The 19,768-nt window shown below is 45.2% G+C and overlaps 1 protein-coding gene across 8 annotated transcripts in view; it reads right to left on the bottom strand.

Annotated features, from left to right (window-relative positions):
* Window positions 1-254: 254 nt before the first annotated feature.
* Window positions 255-19,768, bottom strand: part of PTPN4 (protein tyrosine phosphatase non-receptor type 4) — a 227,403-nt gene continuing 207,889 nt past the window's right edge. For all 8 annotated transcript variants that reach the window (XM_037912711.2, XM_037912716.2, XM_037912710.2 and 5 more), the window contains 2 exons: window positions 4,558-4,693; window positions 255-1,744 (listed from right to left, as the gene is read on the bottom strand). In XM_037912711.2, coding sequence (XP_037768639.1) covers window positions 1,658-1,744; window positions 4,558-4,693 — 223 coding nt within the window. In that variant the 3' untranslated portion in view covers window positions 255-1,657. The remainder of the gene's footprint in view (window positions 1,745-4,557; window positions 4,694-19,768) is intronic.

Below are 19,768 nucleotides of genomic sequence, written 5' to 3'. Positions count from 1 at the left end.
ATCAATAAAATAACAAACCTTTTAAATATTGGCATGTAAAGTTAGGTTTCTGAAGGGTAGTCAAAAAAGTGACTGAACCCCTACTTACTGTATTTCAAGCTCAATACTTTGCTTATCAGTTGGCTTCTCCCAAACTGGAAAAAATATTGAAAACTGACAAAATATACATATGCTTACAATGAGCTCAGATACTGTATCAAACAGACAAACTGCTCATTACAAAAATGCTAATGACTTAAATAAGAAACAACGCACACAAAATGGAACAATTTAATTTTATACAAGGATAACAGAAAAAATGACTGGGGTCATTAAGAGAGTAAAATAAAGTTTTGGGACAATTTGACAGTGTTTTATTCCTTACTTTAATAATAATAATAATAATAATAATTAAAAAGTCCAGTACGAACATGGCTTGAAATCAACGGATGAAGACTTAGAAAAATAATTGGTTAGCAGATAATGGAAAGGAATTAATCACACTTGATGGTAAGTTTAACCTTAAATATCAGTGGTATTAAAAAGTTATAATCTAATTAAATGAGACAGATTTTCTCAATGGTAGGGTAAAATGAGTTCTAACAACCTACTGGCTTTTCATTATCAGCTGCTAATAAGTTACCAATTGGAAGGAATGTGTCAGGTTTTCCATTTAATTTCACAGCAGCAAACAATGCTCACACATTAAGTAGGTGTGATTTGCTACCCACAGTAGCATGCAGGTATTTGTATAAGGAAAAAGGGAATGGTATTCTGTGACCCCCTTGCAGTACCATAATCAAAGCACCAAGGGCCATGTATTAAAATATGAACCCATTAAAATAAATATGACAGGATAATACCTTCCCCATAGGGTCATATGAGTGCCTTTTCATTAGACATACGCTGTAAGTCTCAAGGCACTTAAGGGGTTAAGACGCAATGCATGCACTAGTTCCCGTTATGCAATGTTAAGTCACATGATTTGGAATACACCAGTGTTATGACACAGAAATAAGTTGTGCCATCAGTTCAGAGAAATGCTGTTTATATTTTACAAGATGCTGGTAAGTGGACATTATTCAGCTACTGCTGGGTTAACACAGATTCCAGCTTTCCTCTCATAACCAGCTGGTCTCTAATAGGGGTGAAGAGCAAAGTGTGCTGCATCAGTAGGCAGTGTCTCTATCTAATATTGGCAATATTGCTGATGTTTTTAAAAACAAAAGTGAGGATCCGTACACCGTAAATAAATCTAGCACTGGAAGAGACAATGGCTTACTGTAGATTTTTGTTTTGTTTTTAAAAGACGCAGTTGTATACCAGAGTGAAATAATTCCAAGCCTTGTTTGTAGCAATTCAACCAGAAGGGGAGTATATGGCACTACAATGAGATATCATAAGTTACCCTGAACACACTCAGTTCTTTCAATTTATGGTTTGTTCGGAGCAAAGCATGAAAATAATGAAGTCTTCAAACACATGTAAGTAATAGAGTTTTAGAGATTGATTTTTGTTTCAACATAAAGTGCAACAGTGCTGAAGTTTTCAAAGTCCTTTGTCAATTCTTCATTGTTCTCCGACACCATTTCCTGCAAGCAGAGTTATGGCACAATGAATGCTGCCAGTTTATTACAGAGGACAGGATACTTCAATATGGATCCTAGCCCTTTTGCTCTTATTTATGCAGCGATGTCTTTAAAGGTTTAACAAATCCTTCTTCATACACCTTCAAAATAGCTTCACAAACAAATCTGTATTGACTCTGAAAAGAAAGTTGATGAAGTTAATTGAAAAAGAAACATAATTTAATCATATAAGTTAGAGATAGAAAAGGTCTCTTAGGTCACCCATCCTATCTTGAAAGGGCAGAATTGTGCCTCATCAAAAGCAGCCGTTTGGTAATTGTACCTTTATTGAGGAGTAGGGACTCACTCCAACCCCATGGATTAACTAGTCTTAGGTTTTCCTACCTCTAAACCTTAAGAAATATTGTACCAAAACTACCTTGCCTTTTCCCCTTTACATTAATTTTGACATATTAGTTGCTCATATCTCACAAACTTTTAGAATGAGAAACCAGTGCTTTATGTCATCAAAAGCTTGAATCCTGGCTTCTTAATAAAGCATTTTATTTTCAATTCTAGCAGTTCTTGAGATATAAGTTACTAAAACCATGTCTCAACTAAACAAAAAAAAGCACAATACCTTAGAGCGGATCATAAAATACAGCCACTATCTTGCAAAGTGCCACAGATATAAATGATCGCTGTATAACAATATACAGGAACTCCTCACTCAAAGTCGTCCTGGTTAACATTGTTTCATTGCTGATCAATTAGGGAACATGCTCAATTAAAGTTGTGCAATGCTCCCTTCTAATGTCGTTTGGCAGCCACCTGCTTTGTCCACTGCTTGCAGGAACAGCAACCCCTTGCAGCTAGCTGGTGGGTGGTTGGAACCAGGGTGGACCTGTAGCCCCCCTATCAGCTCTCCTAAGTTCCCTGTGCAGCAGCTGCTCAGCAGGCTATCAATTGCCAGCAGTTCAGCTGTCCCTCCCCCCACCGCCATGTGCTGCTCCTGCCCTCTGCCTTGGAGCTGCTCCCCGAGACTCCTGTTTGCTGTGGGGGGGAGGGGAAAAAGAGGAGGGCTAATATCAGGGTGTCCTACTCCCCCCTGCTCCTGCACCCTGCTTACTCCATCTTCCATAGAGCAGTGGGGACACAGGGACAGAGAGAGCTGCAGTCCAGTCTCAGCTTGCTGATCTAATTAACAAGGCAGTGTACTTCTGACCCCACTCTTCATACTTAAAGGGGAAATGCACATCTCTATCTCTCAAACACACACACAAGGGGTGTGTCTCTGTCTGCCCTCCCTCCTTTCCTGCTGCCTTGTAGGCTGAGAGAGTTAACCCTTGAGGGCTCAGCCAATTGCTAGTTCATCATTTTGCAGTAAAGCATTCCCTGGGAAATATCCCACCCTCTGACTCCTCCACCTCAACCAAGCTTCACAATCATCATCACTGTGTACCAGTATTAAATTGTTTGTTTAAAACTATATAATATAGTCTTTTGTCTGGTGAAAAAAATTTCCCTGGAACCTAAGCCCCTCATTTACATTAAGTCTTATGGAGAAATTGGATTTGCTTAACATCGTTTCGCTTAAAGTCGCATTTTTCAGGAACATAACTATAATGTTAAGTGAGGAGTTACTGTATACCACTGGAAAGGTAGTATTTGTACCTCTCCAATGGCTTAAATCAGCTTTATCTAGCTCTGGTTATTGAACAGATGATAGATCTTAAACAAACACCAGTCACATGGGTTTAGAATTTTAATTATTTATTGTATCATTACATGTGTATCAGTATAGTTAGATTTACATATATTAGAATAAATATTTTTCTGTTTGAAGATTTCGCTAGAAAATTGACACTTCTCAGTCCTTTTCACTTATGACATGGAAAGCATGAACGTGGCATAGTGCCACCTTGTGGAAAGTGCATGTATCAATCTAGAAGTGCAAAGGCAGGAGGAAGTATTGTAGTCTAAAGAGACATGACAACTTGCAGAGTTTAGGGAGTCCCTGAGTCAAACACTGAATCTGGTTTAGTCTGTTACACTGGTGCTGTAATAGTCAAAGAAATGCATTTCACTGAAATTTTGCCTTATGTCTATTAAGCTCAACTCTGAACAGCTGTCAGATGGACTCTGACTCCAAGACAAATGAAAGTTCTTAAACAGATTCTAAACCGTTTCCCAAACAAAAATTACCTTAAAATAGAATTAAGGTAGACAATACAAATCAGTAATTTAGGCTAAAGTACATTACAGGGATGTTCCAATTATCCCCAAACCAAGCATTATAAACCTAGGAAAACTCCAAACATGCTAAAAAAATCCATGTGGAAACACACAGTTAAGACACCCAAAAAACCTGATAACAGGTGTCCTCTCGTGATCCTTTGAAGTATTTTACAATCCCAGATTAGATTAAACTGGTTTTTAAAGACACATTAGATTTCTTCTACTTGTTCCTTTCTATTGTGTCACTACAGGGCAGAGTTAAAGTTGCTTTTTGTATTGCCAGAACAGAATTACACAGCTGGATTGTATCACCCAGCTTCCCCCTAATTCATCTCCTCCAATTTCCTTCTGCTTCTTGAAATTCTTTCCATTTCCCTTCACACATACTCCAGTACCTTGTTCCTTCCTGTCACCCTCCCTTCCCACATCTCTAGTTTCACCTTCCTATTCTCTCCATTCATTGAGCAGGTCTGGTGCAAAGGATAGCTTTTGAAAAGAAATATTGAGAATTAACAGTGATTTTTGCCATTTATTTTCATTATTAAAAAAGTATGTCTGTCAGCGGAAGCTGCTGCAAAGAAACTCATGAAGAATCACTCTCTTTCAAAATCCCCGAGATATCTTATTGTTCTCAGTGGACCAAGGCCATAGCCACTCTCAGTTAAACTGCCCTCTTTCAAAATATCCAGCACCTCTTACTGTCTTCAGCGAGAATGAAACTGCTGTGTAATGTTAGATTACTTTTCTACAACGTAGCCAGAATGATACTTACAGGTGTTTGGATCATCATGGCCCTTTGATCTCTCATTGTTCTCACAATATCTAATGGATAAACAGGCTGATTGCACTCAATGAGACACATTGCTGTTTCCATAGTGATAAGAACCCCTGTACGTCCAATTCCGGCACTGGAAAAGAAAAATGTGTCATTTCATTAACCCTCTTCAAACTCTTTTTTAAAAATGATATACTCCTAAAATGTAAAAAAAAATTTAACACTGAAATCTTCACTATCTAAATATACCCAAGAGAGATCTATAATTATTACAATAAGGGTTACTGATGACATTCTACTATAAGAGCAGTGTTTGTGCTCTGTCCTTCCTGGATATAAAAATGCAGTGGAATATTTTCAAAGCATTGGATTGATCTCTTACCCTTCTGAATAAATTTGCATTTTGCAATCTCCACACATTTCTTTATCCTCCTAGAATATGAAACCTGAAGATATTTTTCTGCAGTATAACCAAGCAATCTATTTTTAGGGGTTCCCAAACTCCCAATTGCTGGAGAGCTATTCAGCTCACCATGGGAGCTGAAGTGCCCTGCACTGCATAGCATTCAATATCATCTTGCTGTGAACAAAAAAAAGACAAGTTACCTGTTCCGTGACTGGTGCTCTCTGAGATACGTTGCTCATCTCCATTCCAAATTAGGTGTGTATCCTTGCCACATGCACCGGTGCCGGAAGTTTTTCCCACAGCAGTATCCATAGGGTAGTGGCATCTGCATGGTGCGGTATAAGGGGAGCTGCCGGCTCCCCCCACCCTCAGTTCCTTCTTGCCGGAAACTCCGACAGTGGGAAAGGAGGGCGTGTTGTGGAATGGACATGATCAACATCTCGAAGAACACTAGTTACAGAACAGGAAACTGTCTTTTCTTCTTTGAGTACTTGCCCATGTCCATTCCACATTAAACGACTCCAAGCAGTTCACAACTGCGCAGATTGTAATACAGCTCTGCCGAACCCAGCATCATCTCTGGCCTGCTGAGTGATGGCATAATGAGATGTGAATGTGTGGACTGAGGACCACATCACAGCTCTACAGATGTCCTGGATCGGGATGTGCTCCAGGAAGGCCGCCGTAGATGCCTGCGCTCTAGTTGAATGGGCCCTGACGATTGGCAATGGCAGGACCTTTGCTAGCTCATAACAGGTCTTTATGCAAGAGGTGAACCAGTTGGAAATCCTCTGTGAAGAAACTGGAAGGCCCTTCATCCTATCCGCTGTAGCGATGAAGAGCTGGGTCGATTTATGGAAAGGCTTGGTACGCTCCAAGTAAAGAGCCAAGACCCTTTGGACGTCTGGCACATGCAGAGTCCTCTCCTCAGCAGTCTTGTGTGGCTTGGGACAGAACACTGCCAGGAATATGTCCTGCCTCATGCAGAAGGAAGATACTACCTTCAGCAGGAAGGCTGGGGGGGCAGGGCTGCAGCTGGACTTTGTCCTTATAACACACTGTGTAAAGCGGTTCCAAGGTCAAGGCCTTAATCTCTGAGACTTGTCTCGCTGACGTCACTGCCACCAGGAAAGCGACCTTCCAGGAGGAAGTAGGAAAGGGAGCAGGAGCCCAGCGGCTGGAAAAGCGGGCCGGTGAGCCTAGAGAGGACCATGTTAAGGTCCCACTAGGGGACAGGAGCCCGTACCTGCAGATAAAACCTCTCGAGGCCCCTCAGGAACCTGACAGTCATATCATGAGACAAGACCGTCTGACCTTGGATCGGCTGGTGGAATGCGGAGATGGCTGCAAGGTGCACTCTGATGGAAAAATGAGCCAGACCCTGGTTTCTGAGCTGCAGTAAGTAGTCCAAGGTGGACTGCACTGAAGAACGCGAGGGAGAAATGCCACACTCTGATGTCCAGCAGGAAAACCTCGTCCACTTGGCCAGGTAAGTTAGTCTCGTGGATGGCTTCCTACTTCCCAGGAGGACCTGCTGGACCTCCTCCAAGCAGGTACGCGCCTCCGAATTCAACCACAGAGCATCCACGCCGAGAGGTGTAGAGTCTCGAGGTCGGGGTGTAGGAGCCGAAGGTGATCCTGTGACAGTAGGTCTGGATGGTAGGGAAGGGACCAGGGAGGGTCCACCGCCATGTTCATGAGCGTGCCGAACCAGTGTTGGCGAGACCACGCAGGGGCGATCACGATAACCTGTGCTTTGTCCCTCTTGATCTTTACTAGGACCCAGCTGACCAGAGGGAATGCATACATCAGATCCTCAGCCCACGACCAGAGGAAGGCATCGGAGATGGAGCTCTTGCTCAGGCCCTGCCAGGAGCAAAACAGATGGTACTTTCTGTTTTGCTTGGTGGCAAACAGATCTACTTGGGGAGTTCCCCACCTCTGGAGGATCATGCAGGCCACCTCCGGGTGGAGCGACCACTCATGGTAAGAGGAGAAGTCCCTGCTGAGGTGATCTGCTCGGGCATTCCTGATGCATCGGAGGTGACCAGCTTCCAGATGGATGCCATGGCTGATGCAGAAGTCCCAGAGAGGGAGAGCCTCTTGGCAGAGAGCCAACGAGCGCGCTCCTCCTTGCTTGTTGATGTAGAACATCGAGGCTGTATTGTCTGTCAGGACTCTCACCACTTTGCCCAAGAGGTATGGCAGGAAGACACCGCAGGCCAGCCATACATTTCTGAGCTCCTTGATGTTTATGTGTAACGCTGCCTCCTCTGGGGTCCACATCCCCCAGGTCTGGAGATGTCCAAGGTGCACCCCCCAACCGAGGTCTGAAGCGTCTGACACTAGCTCGACAGATGGTGGGATGTTGAACAGGACTCCTTCCAGGACCTTCTCGCGATCAGTCTATCACTGCAGAGAGGTGACAACTGCCAGGGGAATGGTGACAATTTTCTCCAGGTGGTCCCTGGATTGGAAATAGGTTGATACCGGCCATTGTGGAGCCTAGCATGGCGGACCACGTATGTGCAAGCTGCCATGTGGCCTAGCAGGCACAGGCACACCCTGGCCAATGTCAGTGGAAATGCAGACACCTCCGCGATGAGGTCCGTTCTAACGGCAGGAACGCTCTTGCCCTGGTCAAGCCGAGCACGGCCCCAGTGAATTCTATCCTTTGAAGTGGAACTAATGTGGACTTTTTGTGGTTGACCAGTAGTCCCAATGAGCAGCATGTGGCTTGTAATACAGCAATGTTGCGTTGGACCTGAGCCTTGTAACTGCCTTTGACCAGCTAGTGGTCGAGGTACGGGTAAATCTGGATACTCCAACGCCTGAGGTAGGCTGCGACTACCGCCATGCACTTGGATAAACACCCTTGGTGCTGTAGCCAGGCCAAACAGAAGGACTGCAAACTGGTAGTGGGCCAAACCCACCATAAAACAGAGAAAGCGTTTGTGTCCTGGGAAGATCGTTAAGTGAAAGTATGCATCTTTCAGGTTGAGGGCGGCATTCCAGTCTCCCGGATCCAAGGAGGGGATAATGGAGGCCAGGGAGACCATGTGAAACTTTAGTTCTTTAGGTATCTGTTGAGGTCTCACAGGTCCAGGATAGGATGCAGACCACCCTTGGCCTTTGGGATCAGAAAATACCAGGAATAGAAACCCTTGTTCTGATAAGGAAATGGGACCTCCTCCACCGCCCCCAGCTGTAAGAACCCCTGAACCTCCTGCTCGAGAAGACTCTTGTAAGAATGGTCCCTAAAGAGGGACAGGGATGGGGGTGGTGGAAATAAATTGGAGGGTGTAACCGTGTGCCACCATACTGAGGACCCAGAAGCCCGAAGTTATTGCTGACCACGCTGGGAGGAAAAAGGAAAGGTGGTTGCAAAAAATTGGAAAAACTGGATCCAGGGAATAGACTGGTAGGTTGCCTTTGCGCGTACCCTCAAAACGACCTTTTAGCGCCTTGCTTGGAGTGGTTTGAGCCCGACTGGGCAGAGGGTGGGGGCAGGTGGCTCGTGCTCTGTCTATAGCCCTTGGGCTTTTTGTGCAGCGGGTCCTGCTGGAGCTGGCTTCCTTTCCCCTGGCATAGTTGCGGTTTGAAATCCTTACATGCTGGGCCCAGAAGTTAGAGCCCCAGTGTTTTTAGGGTGGCTGGGGAGTCCTTCAGTCCATGTAATTTGTTGTCTGTCTGCTTCGCAAACAGGGCCTGGCCATCGAAGGGGAGGTCCTGAATCGACTGCTGAGCCTCAGAGGACAACCCAGAGAGGAGCAGCCAGGATACTCGCCACATGGAGATGGCGGACACCAGGGTGCAGGCGGCGGAGTCTGCCACCACTTGAAGGGCCGCCCCAGCAGCGGCCGTGCCCTCGTTAAGGATCGCCCGGAATTCTTTACGGGAACCTTCCAGGAGGATTTTTGAACTTGGCTGTGGTTTCCCACATATTAAAGTCGTAGGGGCCAAGGAGGGCCTGGTGGTTGGCCACCCTCAACTGTAAGCTAGACGAGGAATACATTTTCCTTCTGAACAAGTCCAGTCTCCTGAAGTCTTTATTTTTGGGGGTAGCTCTAGGTTGCCCCTGGATTTGCCTGTGGTTAACTACCTCAACCACCAGGGAATTTGGGGCTGGATGGGAGTAAAGGTATTCATGCCCCTTAGTCGGGACAAAGTACTTAAGCTCTGCCCATTTGGAAATGGGGGGCAGAGAGGAGGGGGTTTGCCACAAGGCGCTGGATATCTTCAATACCCCTTCATGAAGGGGAAGAGGCCACCCTAGCAGGGGCTGTGGAGAAGGGGACGTCGAACAGGGAGTCCGCTTGCTCCTCCAACTCGTTCACCTGCAGGCCAAGGTTGGATGCGACCCTCTTCAGTAGCTCCTGGTGTGCCGTAGTGTCATCCTGAGGAACTGGGTGATGGGCCTCCGTGATGGCCTCGTCCGGTGCTGAGGAGGAGAAGGCCAGTACCGCAGGTTCCACAGCACCCACTAGTGGGCCAGCAGGCTGTTCCCCTTGGTCCACATGGATTTGCAGGGTCTTATCCCCCGGGGCCTCAAGAACGGGAAGGAGTTCGGTCATTGAGGCCACCGGCCTGTCCGAGGCTCCCAACACTGAGTGGGCAGGCTGGGAGGGCCGGGTGAACCCCCATGGGTTCCAGGGGTACCACAGGGCCAGCCACTGGGCCTGGGGCCACAGGGCAGGTTTTGGTAATGACGGAGCACACAGCATCGAGGGTCTGGGAGGCTGCCCTGCCGATGTGGATCCTTGCTCCATACCAGAGCCATATCTGGACCGATTGCTACCTGGTGACCAGGATCCACTGGAGCAGTGACTCCGTGCCTGGCGATAATCGCGGTCAAGCCTAGAGGAGGACTGGTCTGAGCGGGATGTGCGTCTCCATGGAGACCTGGGGGACCAGCAGATCCGTGACGGATGACCGGAGATCCATGCCTAGTGCTTCGAGACCAGTACTGGGGCAAGGAGCGGGACCTGGAGGTATCACGGGCTGGGTGCCGAGGGGATCTCGGGGATTGTTGGCGGGGCCCGTGGCTCCGGTCTTCTGATTGTTCCCGGGATCTGTAACAGTGTTCCACAGTGTGAAGGGCTGGTCCCAACGTTCCTGCCGGGGAGCGCAGGCCTCCATGGGTCTGTGCCAGATAACTGGCTAGGTCTACCTCGAATCCCACTGCTGGTGCCGAAGGTCCAGTGGCCGTAGAGGACTCCAATGCATCTGCCTCCCTAAGTCCGAGGCATGACGGCGTTAAGCAGGTGAACCGTGGCAGGATGTCCCCTGCGATGGGGAGTGGTGCCATTGGGGTGAGGGCAGATAGAAAGTCCCAAGGCAGGTTTACCGTGAGGTCTGGGCACCGATGGGGCCAGTGTGGGCAGCAACACGAGCATCAGGATCTCCTGTGCAGCCTGAAGTGCTTCAGACGTCAATGTCACCTGAAGCTGACGAAGGCCCGCCTCTGTGTCCAGGCTTCCAGGCAAGGAACAGGGTGGGTTGCATCGCTCAACTTGAACTGAGGCCCGACATCCTGACGGGGGAAATGAGCCGCTTGGCATGGGTCTTAGCTCACCCCCATCCCTGTCCTTCCCCTTGCACGGAGTAGGAGACCGTCCCCTACCAGCCTTCTTCAACTTCTTGGCTGGGGATCGGTGCCGACTCGTCGACGGTGCTGGCGGGGCACTACGCACCGATACCACGGTGCTGGGTGCCAAGTCAGACCTTTGCTCCAGGGCCGGAGTGAGTGCTGACTCCATCAGGAACGCTTTGAGTCTGATCTCGCAGTCTTTCTTCGCCCTAGGTTTAAAGGACTTGAAGATACGACACTTATCACTTATGTGCCTTTCACCGAGGCACCTGAGACAGCTGCTATGCAGATCACTCACAGGCATGGGCCATTTGCAATGACTGCAGGGCTTAAAGCCTGGGGACCAGCGCATTCCCCGTCCAAGTCTCCAACAGGGGCTAACAAAACTAACTACTGCTAAGGGCTAACTAACTCAACAACTATGTACGCTAACTTTACAAGAACTCTATTTCATACGAACGAAACCTAAGAAACGCTAGGAAGAGCGGCTAGCGTTCCGTGCACCGTCACTGGTGGTAAGAAGGAACTGAAGGTGGGGGGAGCTTGCAGCGCCCCTTATACTGCATTATGCAGGCGCCACTCCAGAGGGTGCCAGAGCCGCTCCCCTACGGATACTGCTGAGGGAAAAACTTCCAGCACTGGTGCATGTGGCAAGCACACATACCTAATGTGGAATGGGCATGAGCAAGCACTTGAAGAACTTCAGGTTCTAACATGGAAGTTCCCTTCGAATTATTTCTTTTCAAAGGACCTTCAGCCTAATGAGCCCGCTCTTTCTTCACCCCGGCAAATGGTCCCTTTCAGAATCATCAGGCAGAGAGGGGGTGCTTCAGTCCACAATACCCCATTAGAAGCTTTTTACTGAATGACTCCTGTCCTATTTTCCACATTAGGGCAACACCAACCCAAATTAACTTGACTGCTGTATGTGGTAATTGAACAGGTGCATTCTATGACTAACCCTGTGAAGTCAGCAAGCTAGGGTAACTGCATGATGCTGAAATTAATACCATGATGCTGCTTCTATGGACAAATAACTTGGAATAAAGAGAAGCTGTCACTGCTGGATAGACAGCAGTCTCTTTGGAGGCCAGCAGCTGCGGAGGACAAATTTTGGCTGGTTAGATCAGATGTCTAAAAATCCACAACTACGCTATGTAGTATTATTTTATTTAAACAACCACTAAGGACTTATTTAATGACATGGTCACATAGCAGGGCATCAGAAGTGAATTCCCAGCTGAGATTACAATGCATAGTGCTGAAAAACTAGGCATTGAAGATGAAGAACCAGATTCTGTATTCCACTTTATGCTGCTCAGATGTCATAAAATGCCCCTATAGTTGTTAGAACTGGCCCCCAGGGCAGTGTCAGGGGATGGCATGCCACCCTTGGTCCCTCAACTCCATTCCTGCACTGAACTCTGCTCTTAAAGGAGTGGAGAAGCTGGCCTAAAGCCTTGGCTTGTAAAAAATAAATAAATAGGAAATGTGCTAACCAAAAGCTGGTGACAAAATGTTTAAACTTTAAATAAAGTAGTCTCCAATTAGGAATCTCTGCTTCAGTAGATAAGCATTAGCAATATTCTGCTTCTGTACACCAAAAAGGCTCTAAGGATTTGTCTACATAATAAAAATAAAACAACCACTAGTATCAACACATTTTAATAAAAGGAAAACTACAACATGAAGGTTCCCAAGTGGCAAAATAGCGAGAAGTCTTACAGAAAGGATATTTATTCAAAATTAAAAACAAAAAAGGCTTACTTTTAATTTCTTTATGTGTATGTACACACTCTTCCAGAGTTAGGAAACCTCAGAGAACACCTAAAACTGAGGCAACTTACTCTTGAGCATGGTAAACATGTTGTTTTAAATTAAAATGTTTCATATTAAGACAAATTACAAGAAAACACACACTTGGTACTGTATTTTCCATTTGTCAATATGATCGGGAACCTGTATTTGTGTCATTATATGTATCTTAACTGATACAATTTGAAGGCGCTTCAGGCTAAAGTGGAAGTGTTTGCTTTTAAACAAATTGAATCTTATAACTACACATTAATAAAGAAACTGTAACTTACCTTGATCAGTTTTATTTTTAAATACAATTTAGAATTAAAATATTCCACAAAACTTTAATATGTTTCTTTATAATTCTGTCCAGAAGGTGGCATCAAAGGTTATCGTATAATGTAGTGGTTCGAATAGAACTTTATCATTAGGGGCAAATACAATATTGTATGAAAAACTGCTCAACAAAAAGAAGCTAGGGATATACTCAGGATTTCTATGCATAATGCTCCAAATATCAAGATAGAAATTCACTGTACCAAGATTTAGTGTATCCTTCATTATAAAGAATAAAATTATTTTAGAAAATTAGAAAAAATGTATCCAACCCTAAAACAGAATAATTAGTCCTTATAATTCAGGTTAGCACTCACTTTCAATTCCCCATATGTTAATGCTGTTTGATAACAAAGCAGAGAAAGAGGAAGTTACTCCCCTTGTGCAGTTATGATGGTTTTTCGAGATGTGTCCCCCTATGAATGCTCCACTGTAGGTGTGCTTGTGTCCCTGCGCTCCTGATCAGAGAACTTTGGTAGCAGTGTCTGTTCGGCCTGCACATGCGCTGTCCCCTCTTCATGTTCTGCCATGAGGCTAAGCACCATTGCACGGGCAAACCTCGATCAGTTCCTTCTCTACCGCAGAGTACCTGACAAGAACTCCGAAGCAGAGGAAAGGAGGGTGGGTTGTGGAGCACCCATAGCGACACATATCTCAAAGAGCCAGTTACTGCACAAGGTGACCAACTTCCTCTTCTTCTTCAAGTAGGGTCCCTATGGATGCTCCACTGTAAGTGACTCCCAAGCAGCATCCTTAATGGGGGGCTGGGGCTCCAGAGTCAAGTCTGCTGTGGATGACAATACTGTGGAGCCAAAGATAGCACCAGAAGCAGAGTCCCCCAGAAATAGCATAGTGTTCTGCAAAGGTATGCGCAGATGCCCAGGTTGCTTCCCTGCAGATTTCCGAGATAGGGACATTCTTGAGGAATGTGACAGAGGAGGAAACCAACCTTGTGGAGTGCCTGTGGTTCTAGATGGAGGTACTAGGTTGCAAACCTGATAGCAGTTTTTGATACAGTTAGAGACCCATCTGGAGAGTCTCTGGGCCAATACTGCTGCACCTTTAGACCTTTCTGCAATGGAAAGGAAGAGCTTAGGAGATTTCCTAAAGGCCTTCATCCTGTCAGGTAAAAGGCCAGGACTCTTCTAATGTCTAGTGTGTGCAGCATAACCTCCATGTTATCACAGTAAGGCTTAGGGTAAAAGGTCAGGAGGTGAATCAGTTGGTTTATGTGAAAAGAGGAGGTCACCTTGGGGATAAACTTCGGGTGTGGTCTGCTAGTAACCTTGTCCCGAAAGAATACTGTATTAGGGCGGTGTGCCTTCAGTGCTGCTATCTCCCCCATTCTCCTCGCCAAGGTGATTGCCACTAGGAATGCTGTCTTCATAGACAGGTATGTGAGCAAACAAGTGGCAATGGGTTCAAAGGGCAGCCTAGTCAGGTGAAGATTCCTGTCTTCTGGGTGAATCTTGATGCGGGTCTGAAGATGGTTGGACAGCTGCCTCTGTTAGAAGGAGTTTTAGTCGCAGTTCTCTGTCCTTTCGAGATCGCAGCTTCAGCTGTTGACAAAAAACACACTTCTGGGGAATATGGCTTTCCCTGAGGCAATGGACACAATAGGAATGTCCGTCCATTACAGGGATGGCTGTTTATAGGAGAGGCACCTCTTAAATCCTGGTGAACCAGGCATACTCCACACAGGGGTAGTTCCCAGAAAAAGGGGAAGTAGTAAATAAAGTTGGGTTTTTGTTTGTTTTTTTAAAGAAAAAAACGAATGAAACTCTAAACTCACAAAAGAAAGATTAGTAAATAACTAGGTTTGAACAATAGGGTTCATGATCCGATGAACGGACAGCTAATATCTCCGTCTCTAGCCAGGGGCGGTTGAGAAGGAATTGAGAAGGGTTTGCCCGTGCAAGGCTGGTTAGCCTTGTGGCAGAGCATGAGGAGGGGACAACACATGTGCAGGCCGAATGGATACTGATACCAAAATTCTCCGATCAGCAGTGCAGGGATGCATGAGTACCTACACTGGAGCACCCACAGGGACACTACTCGAGGAAGCAGCAGTTATTTCCTGGGAAGTCACTGATTTGTAAAGAACATAAATGTTGACAATTTCTCTCTCTATAGTTCTCCCTTAGCAGCAATTAATGTTCAGATATACAGATTTTTAAATGGCTGATATTAACTCTTTTTGGTCTGTCTAGGCCACACATTAATAGTTCTGTGGCATAAGTACTGTATTCAAAGAGTTGGACACAAGTTTAAAAAAATGTAGTTTAATATACCAATAGCTTTACAAAGTCTTCCTGCCAATTTTTGTGGCTTTACAATCACTTTTGTCTGTTATTGCAAGGAAGGGAAGATCCACTCTAATGGTTCTGCAGTTTTTTCTATTTTCTTGGGATCAAACTGGAGAAAAAAAAGGTGGTGGTATTCTTCCACGCTCTTCCGGGAAAGTAAGTTCCAGTCACGTGAGTCGCCAAAACGAGAAACCACCACAATAGATTTGGCAGATATTCAAAATATGTGCATCACATGACATCCCTGGAATCCTTGAGCTTGAGTCCCCTGAGTGGGGCTTGAATATGCCCATGGGCACTCATAGGCTCCTTGGGTATGGGTCCTTCTTGACTGAGGAAGAAATGTGATAGTATCTCTAAAATGCCACCCACCTGAGTTACCCTCATGAGATATCACACACAGTAAACTGTACAAGGTCTGTGATCCTCCCACTCTTTTCTTCCATGAAGCATGAAATAGCTATCAGCGCTTCCATTAAAGTTATCGCCACTGGGCAGCTGAATTAACACCTCCCTGAGATGAATGAGGCACTTCACACCTCCCGGAGCTATAATTCTGGGCTCTCTACAAACTAAGGCCATGTCTACACTAGCATTTATGTTGGCAAAACTTTTGTTGCTCAGAGGTGTGGAAAACCCGCCCCTAGTGACATATGTTTTGCCTGCACAAGTGCTCGTGTGCACAGTGCTATGTCACGGGAGAGCTACCACTGCTCATCGAGCTGATTTTATTACGTCGATGGGAGAGCTCTCTCCCATTGGCATAATGCAGCTACACAAGCACTCTTGCAGCAGCTCAGCTGTATGGCTGTAAGCTTGTAAGTGTAGACATGGCCTCAGGCTCTGCATCAGTAATTCCTGGTTCACATTTTTGAGGTTTTCTTTGTAACCACAACAGCTAGTGAAGGAGAAACAGAGCTCAAGAACAGCTTTACAGAGTTGGAAAATGAAGAAGGGATACAGCAGGTGGACACTGGTGGTGGAAGGGCAAGGAAGAGAAGAGCGGCGACTCCTATAGGAAAAGGGGAAGAGTCAATGGAGGCAACACCAAATATGAGCCCCAGGAGGATACAGGACGGGTTGAAGAGGATTACAAGGGAGAATAGGAATCGAAAGGACTTGCAGCCAGAGGGAACAGGGGATAGACCGGAGAATTGCACCGTCACCAGGAAAAGGCAGGTCTACATGACTGGGGACTCTTTACTGAGAAGGATGGACAGGCCTGTAACCAGAGCTGATCCAGAGAACAGAAGGGTGTGCTGTCTACCGGGTGCTAAGATACGGGATGTGGACCTGAGGTTGAAGAGGATTCTAAAGGGAGCGGGAAAGAATCCACTGATCGTCCTTCACGTGGGAACAAATGATACCGATAGATTCTCGCTGGAACCTATTAAGGGAGACTATGCCAGGCTGGAGAAGACGCTTAAGGAAATCGAGGCTCAGGTGATTAGTGGGATTCTGCCTGTTCCCAGAGAAGGGCAACAAAGGTGTGACAAGATAATGACTATCAACAGATGGCTCAGGCAGTGGTGCTATAAGGAGGGCTTTGGGATGTATGGCCACTGGGAGGCATTCATGGACAGAGGACCGTTCTCTCAGGATGGGCTCCATCTGAGTAGGGAGGGAAATAGACTTCTAAGATGGAGGCTTGCACAACTGATTAACAGAGCTTTTAACTAGGAATCTGGGGGAGATGGTTGGGAGATGTCCAGGTAATCTCCATGCCAGATTTTAACACTGAGAGGGAAGAAAATGAAAAAAGAAAGAATACAGCCGTGGGATGGAGAATGGACATAAGGAGGAAGGGCAGCGTTGATACCAGTCTAATAGGTCATACTGGCGGTAGAATGTCCGTGCCTAATCGGGTGAAAAAAGTGAGTGAGGCCAAACAGCAAAAATTAAGATGTTTGTACACCAATGCGAGGAGCCTAGGTAACAAAATGGAGGAACTAGAGCTACTGGTGCAGGAAGTGAAACCAGATATTATAGGGATAACAGAAATAATGGTGGAATAGTCATCACGACTGGAGTACAGGTATTGAAGGGTATGTGCTGTTTAGGAAAGACAGAAATAAGGGTAAAGGTGGTGGAGTAGCATTGTATATCAACGATGAGGTAGACAGTAAAGTAATAAGAAGCAATGGAATGGATAAGACAGAGTCCATCTGGGCAAAAATCACATTGGGGAAGAAAGCTACTAGAGCCTCCCCGGGATAGTGCTTGGGGTGTGCTGTAGACTGCTGGGATCTAATTTGGATATGGACAGAGACCTCTTTAATGTTTTTAATGAAGTAAATACTAATGGGAACTGAGTGATCATGGGAGACTTTAACTTCCCAGATTATAGACTGGAGGACAAGTGCTAGTAATAATAATAGGGCTCAGATTTTCCTAGATGCGATAGCTGATGGATTCCTTCATCAAATAGTTGCTGACCAACAAGAGGGGATGCCATATTAGATTTGGTTTTAGTGAGTAGTGAGGACCTCATAGAAGAAATAGTTGTAGGGGACAACCTTGGCTCAAATGATCATGAGCTAATTCAGTTCAAACTGAATGGAAGGATAAACAAAAATAAATCTGCGATGAGGGTTTTTGATTTCAAAAGGGCTAACTTTAAAAAATTAAGGAAATTGGTTAGGGAAGTGGATTGGTCTGAAGCACTTACGGATCTAAAGACAGAGGAGGGCTGGGATTACTTCAAGTCAAAGTTGCAGAAGCTATCAGAAGCCTGAATCCCAAGAAAGGGGAAAAAATTCATAGGCAGGAGTTGTAGACCAAGCTGGATGAGCAAGCATCTCAGAGAGGTGATTAAGAAAAAGCAGAAAGCACACAGGGAGTGGAAGATGGGAGGGATCAGCAAGGAAAGCTACCTTGTTGAGGTCAGAACATGTAGAGATAAAGTGAGAAAGGCTAAAAGTCATGTAGAGTTGAACCTTGCAAAGGGAATGAAAACCAATAGTAAAAGGTTCTATAGCCATATAAGTAAGAAGGAAAAAACAGGAAAGAAGAGGTGGGACCGCTAAACACTGAGGATGGAGTGCAGGTTAAGGATAATCTAGGCATGGCCCAATAGCTAAACAAATACTTTGCCTCAGTCTTTAATGAGGCTAATGAGGAGCTTAGGGATAATGGTAGGATGACAAATGAGAATGAGGATATGGAGGTAGATATTACCACATCCGAGGTAGAAGCCAAACTTGAACAGCTTAATAGGACTAAATCGGGGGGCCCAGATAATCTTCATCCAAGAATATTAAAGGAACTGGCACATGAAATTGCAAGCCCATTAGCAAGAATTTTTAATGAATCTGTAAACTCAGGGGTTGTATTGTATGACTAGAGAATTGCTAACACAGTTCCTATTTTTAAGAAAGGAAAACAAAGTGAGCTGGGTAACTACAGGCCTGTTAGTTTGACAGCTGTAGTATGCAAGGTCTTGGAAAAAATTTTGAAGGAGAAAGTACTTAAGGACACTGAGGTCAATGGTAATTGGGACAAAATACAATATGGTTTTACAAAAGGTAGATTGTGCCAAACCAATCTGATCTCTTTCTTTGAGAAAGTGACAGATTTTTTAGACAAAGGAAATGCAGTGGATCTAGTTTACCTAGATTTCAGTAAGGTGTTTGATACGGTGCCACATGGGAAATTATTAGTTAAATTGGAAAAGATGGGGATCAATATGAAAATTGAAAGGTGGATAAGGAACTGGTTAAAGGGGAGACTACAATGCGTCACACTGAAAGGTGAACTGTCAGGCTGGAAGGAGGTTACCAGGGATCAGTTTTGAGACCAATCTTATTTAATCTTTTTATTACTGACCTTGGCAAAAAAGTGGGAGTGTGCTAATAAAGTTTGCGGATGACACAAAGCTGGGAGGTATTGCCAATTCAGAGAAGGACCGTGATATCATACAGGAAGATCTGGATGACTTTGTAAACTGGAGTAATAGTAATAGGATGAAATTTAATAGTGAAAAGTGCAAGATCATGCATTTAGGGATTAATAACAAGAATTTTAATTATAAGACGGGGATGCATCAATTGGAAGTAACAGAGGAGAAGGACCTTGGAGTATTGGTTGACCACAGGATGACTATGAGCCGCCAATGTGATCTGGCCATGAAAAAAGCTAATGCGATCTTGGGATGCATCAGGCGAGGTATTTCCAGTAGAGATAAGGAGGTGTTAGTACCGTTATACAAGGCACTGGTGAGACCTCATCTGGAATACTGGTTGCAGTTCTGGTCTCCCATGTTTAAGAAGGATGAATTCAAACTGGAACAGGTACAGAGAAGGGCTACTAGGATGATCTGAGGAATGGAAAACCTGTCTTATGAAAGGAGACTCAAGGAACTTGCCTTGTTTAGCCTAACCAAAAGAAGGCTGAGGGGAGATATGATTGCTCTCTATAAATATATTAGAGGGATAAATACCCGGAAGGGAGAGGAATTATTTAAGCTCAGTACCAATGTGGACACAAAAACAAATGGATATAAACTGGCCATCAAGAAGTTTAGGCTTGAAACTTGACGAAGGTTTCTAACCATCAGAGGAGTGAAGTTCTGGAACAGCCTTCCAAGGGAAGCAGTGGGGGCAAAAGACCTATTTGGCTTCAAGATTAAGCTCGATAAATTTATGGAGGAGATGGTATGATGGGATAACATGATTTTGGCAATTAATTGATCTTTGACTATTAGTGGTAAATGGGCGCAATGGGATGTTAGATGTGGTGGGCTCTGAGCTATTACAGAGAATTCTTTCCTGGGTA

The sequence above is a fragment of the Chelonia mydas genome, chromosome 11 (assembly GCF_015237465.2).
Source record: "Chelonia mydas isolate rCheMyd1 chromosome 11, rCheMyd1.pri.v2, whole genome shotgun sequence".
Lineage (NCBI taxonomy): Eukaryota > Metazoa > Chordata > Testudines > Cheloniidae > Chelonia > Chelonia mydas.
This window is presented reverse-complemented; position numbering and strand designations above follow the sequence as displayed.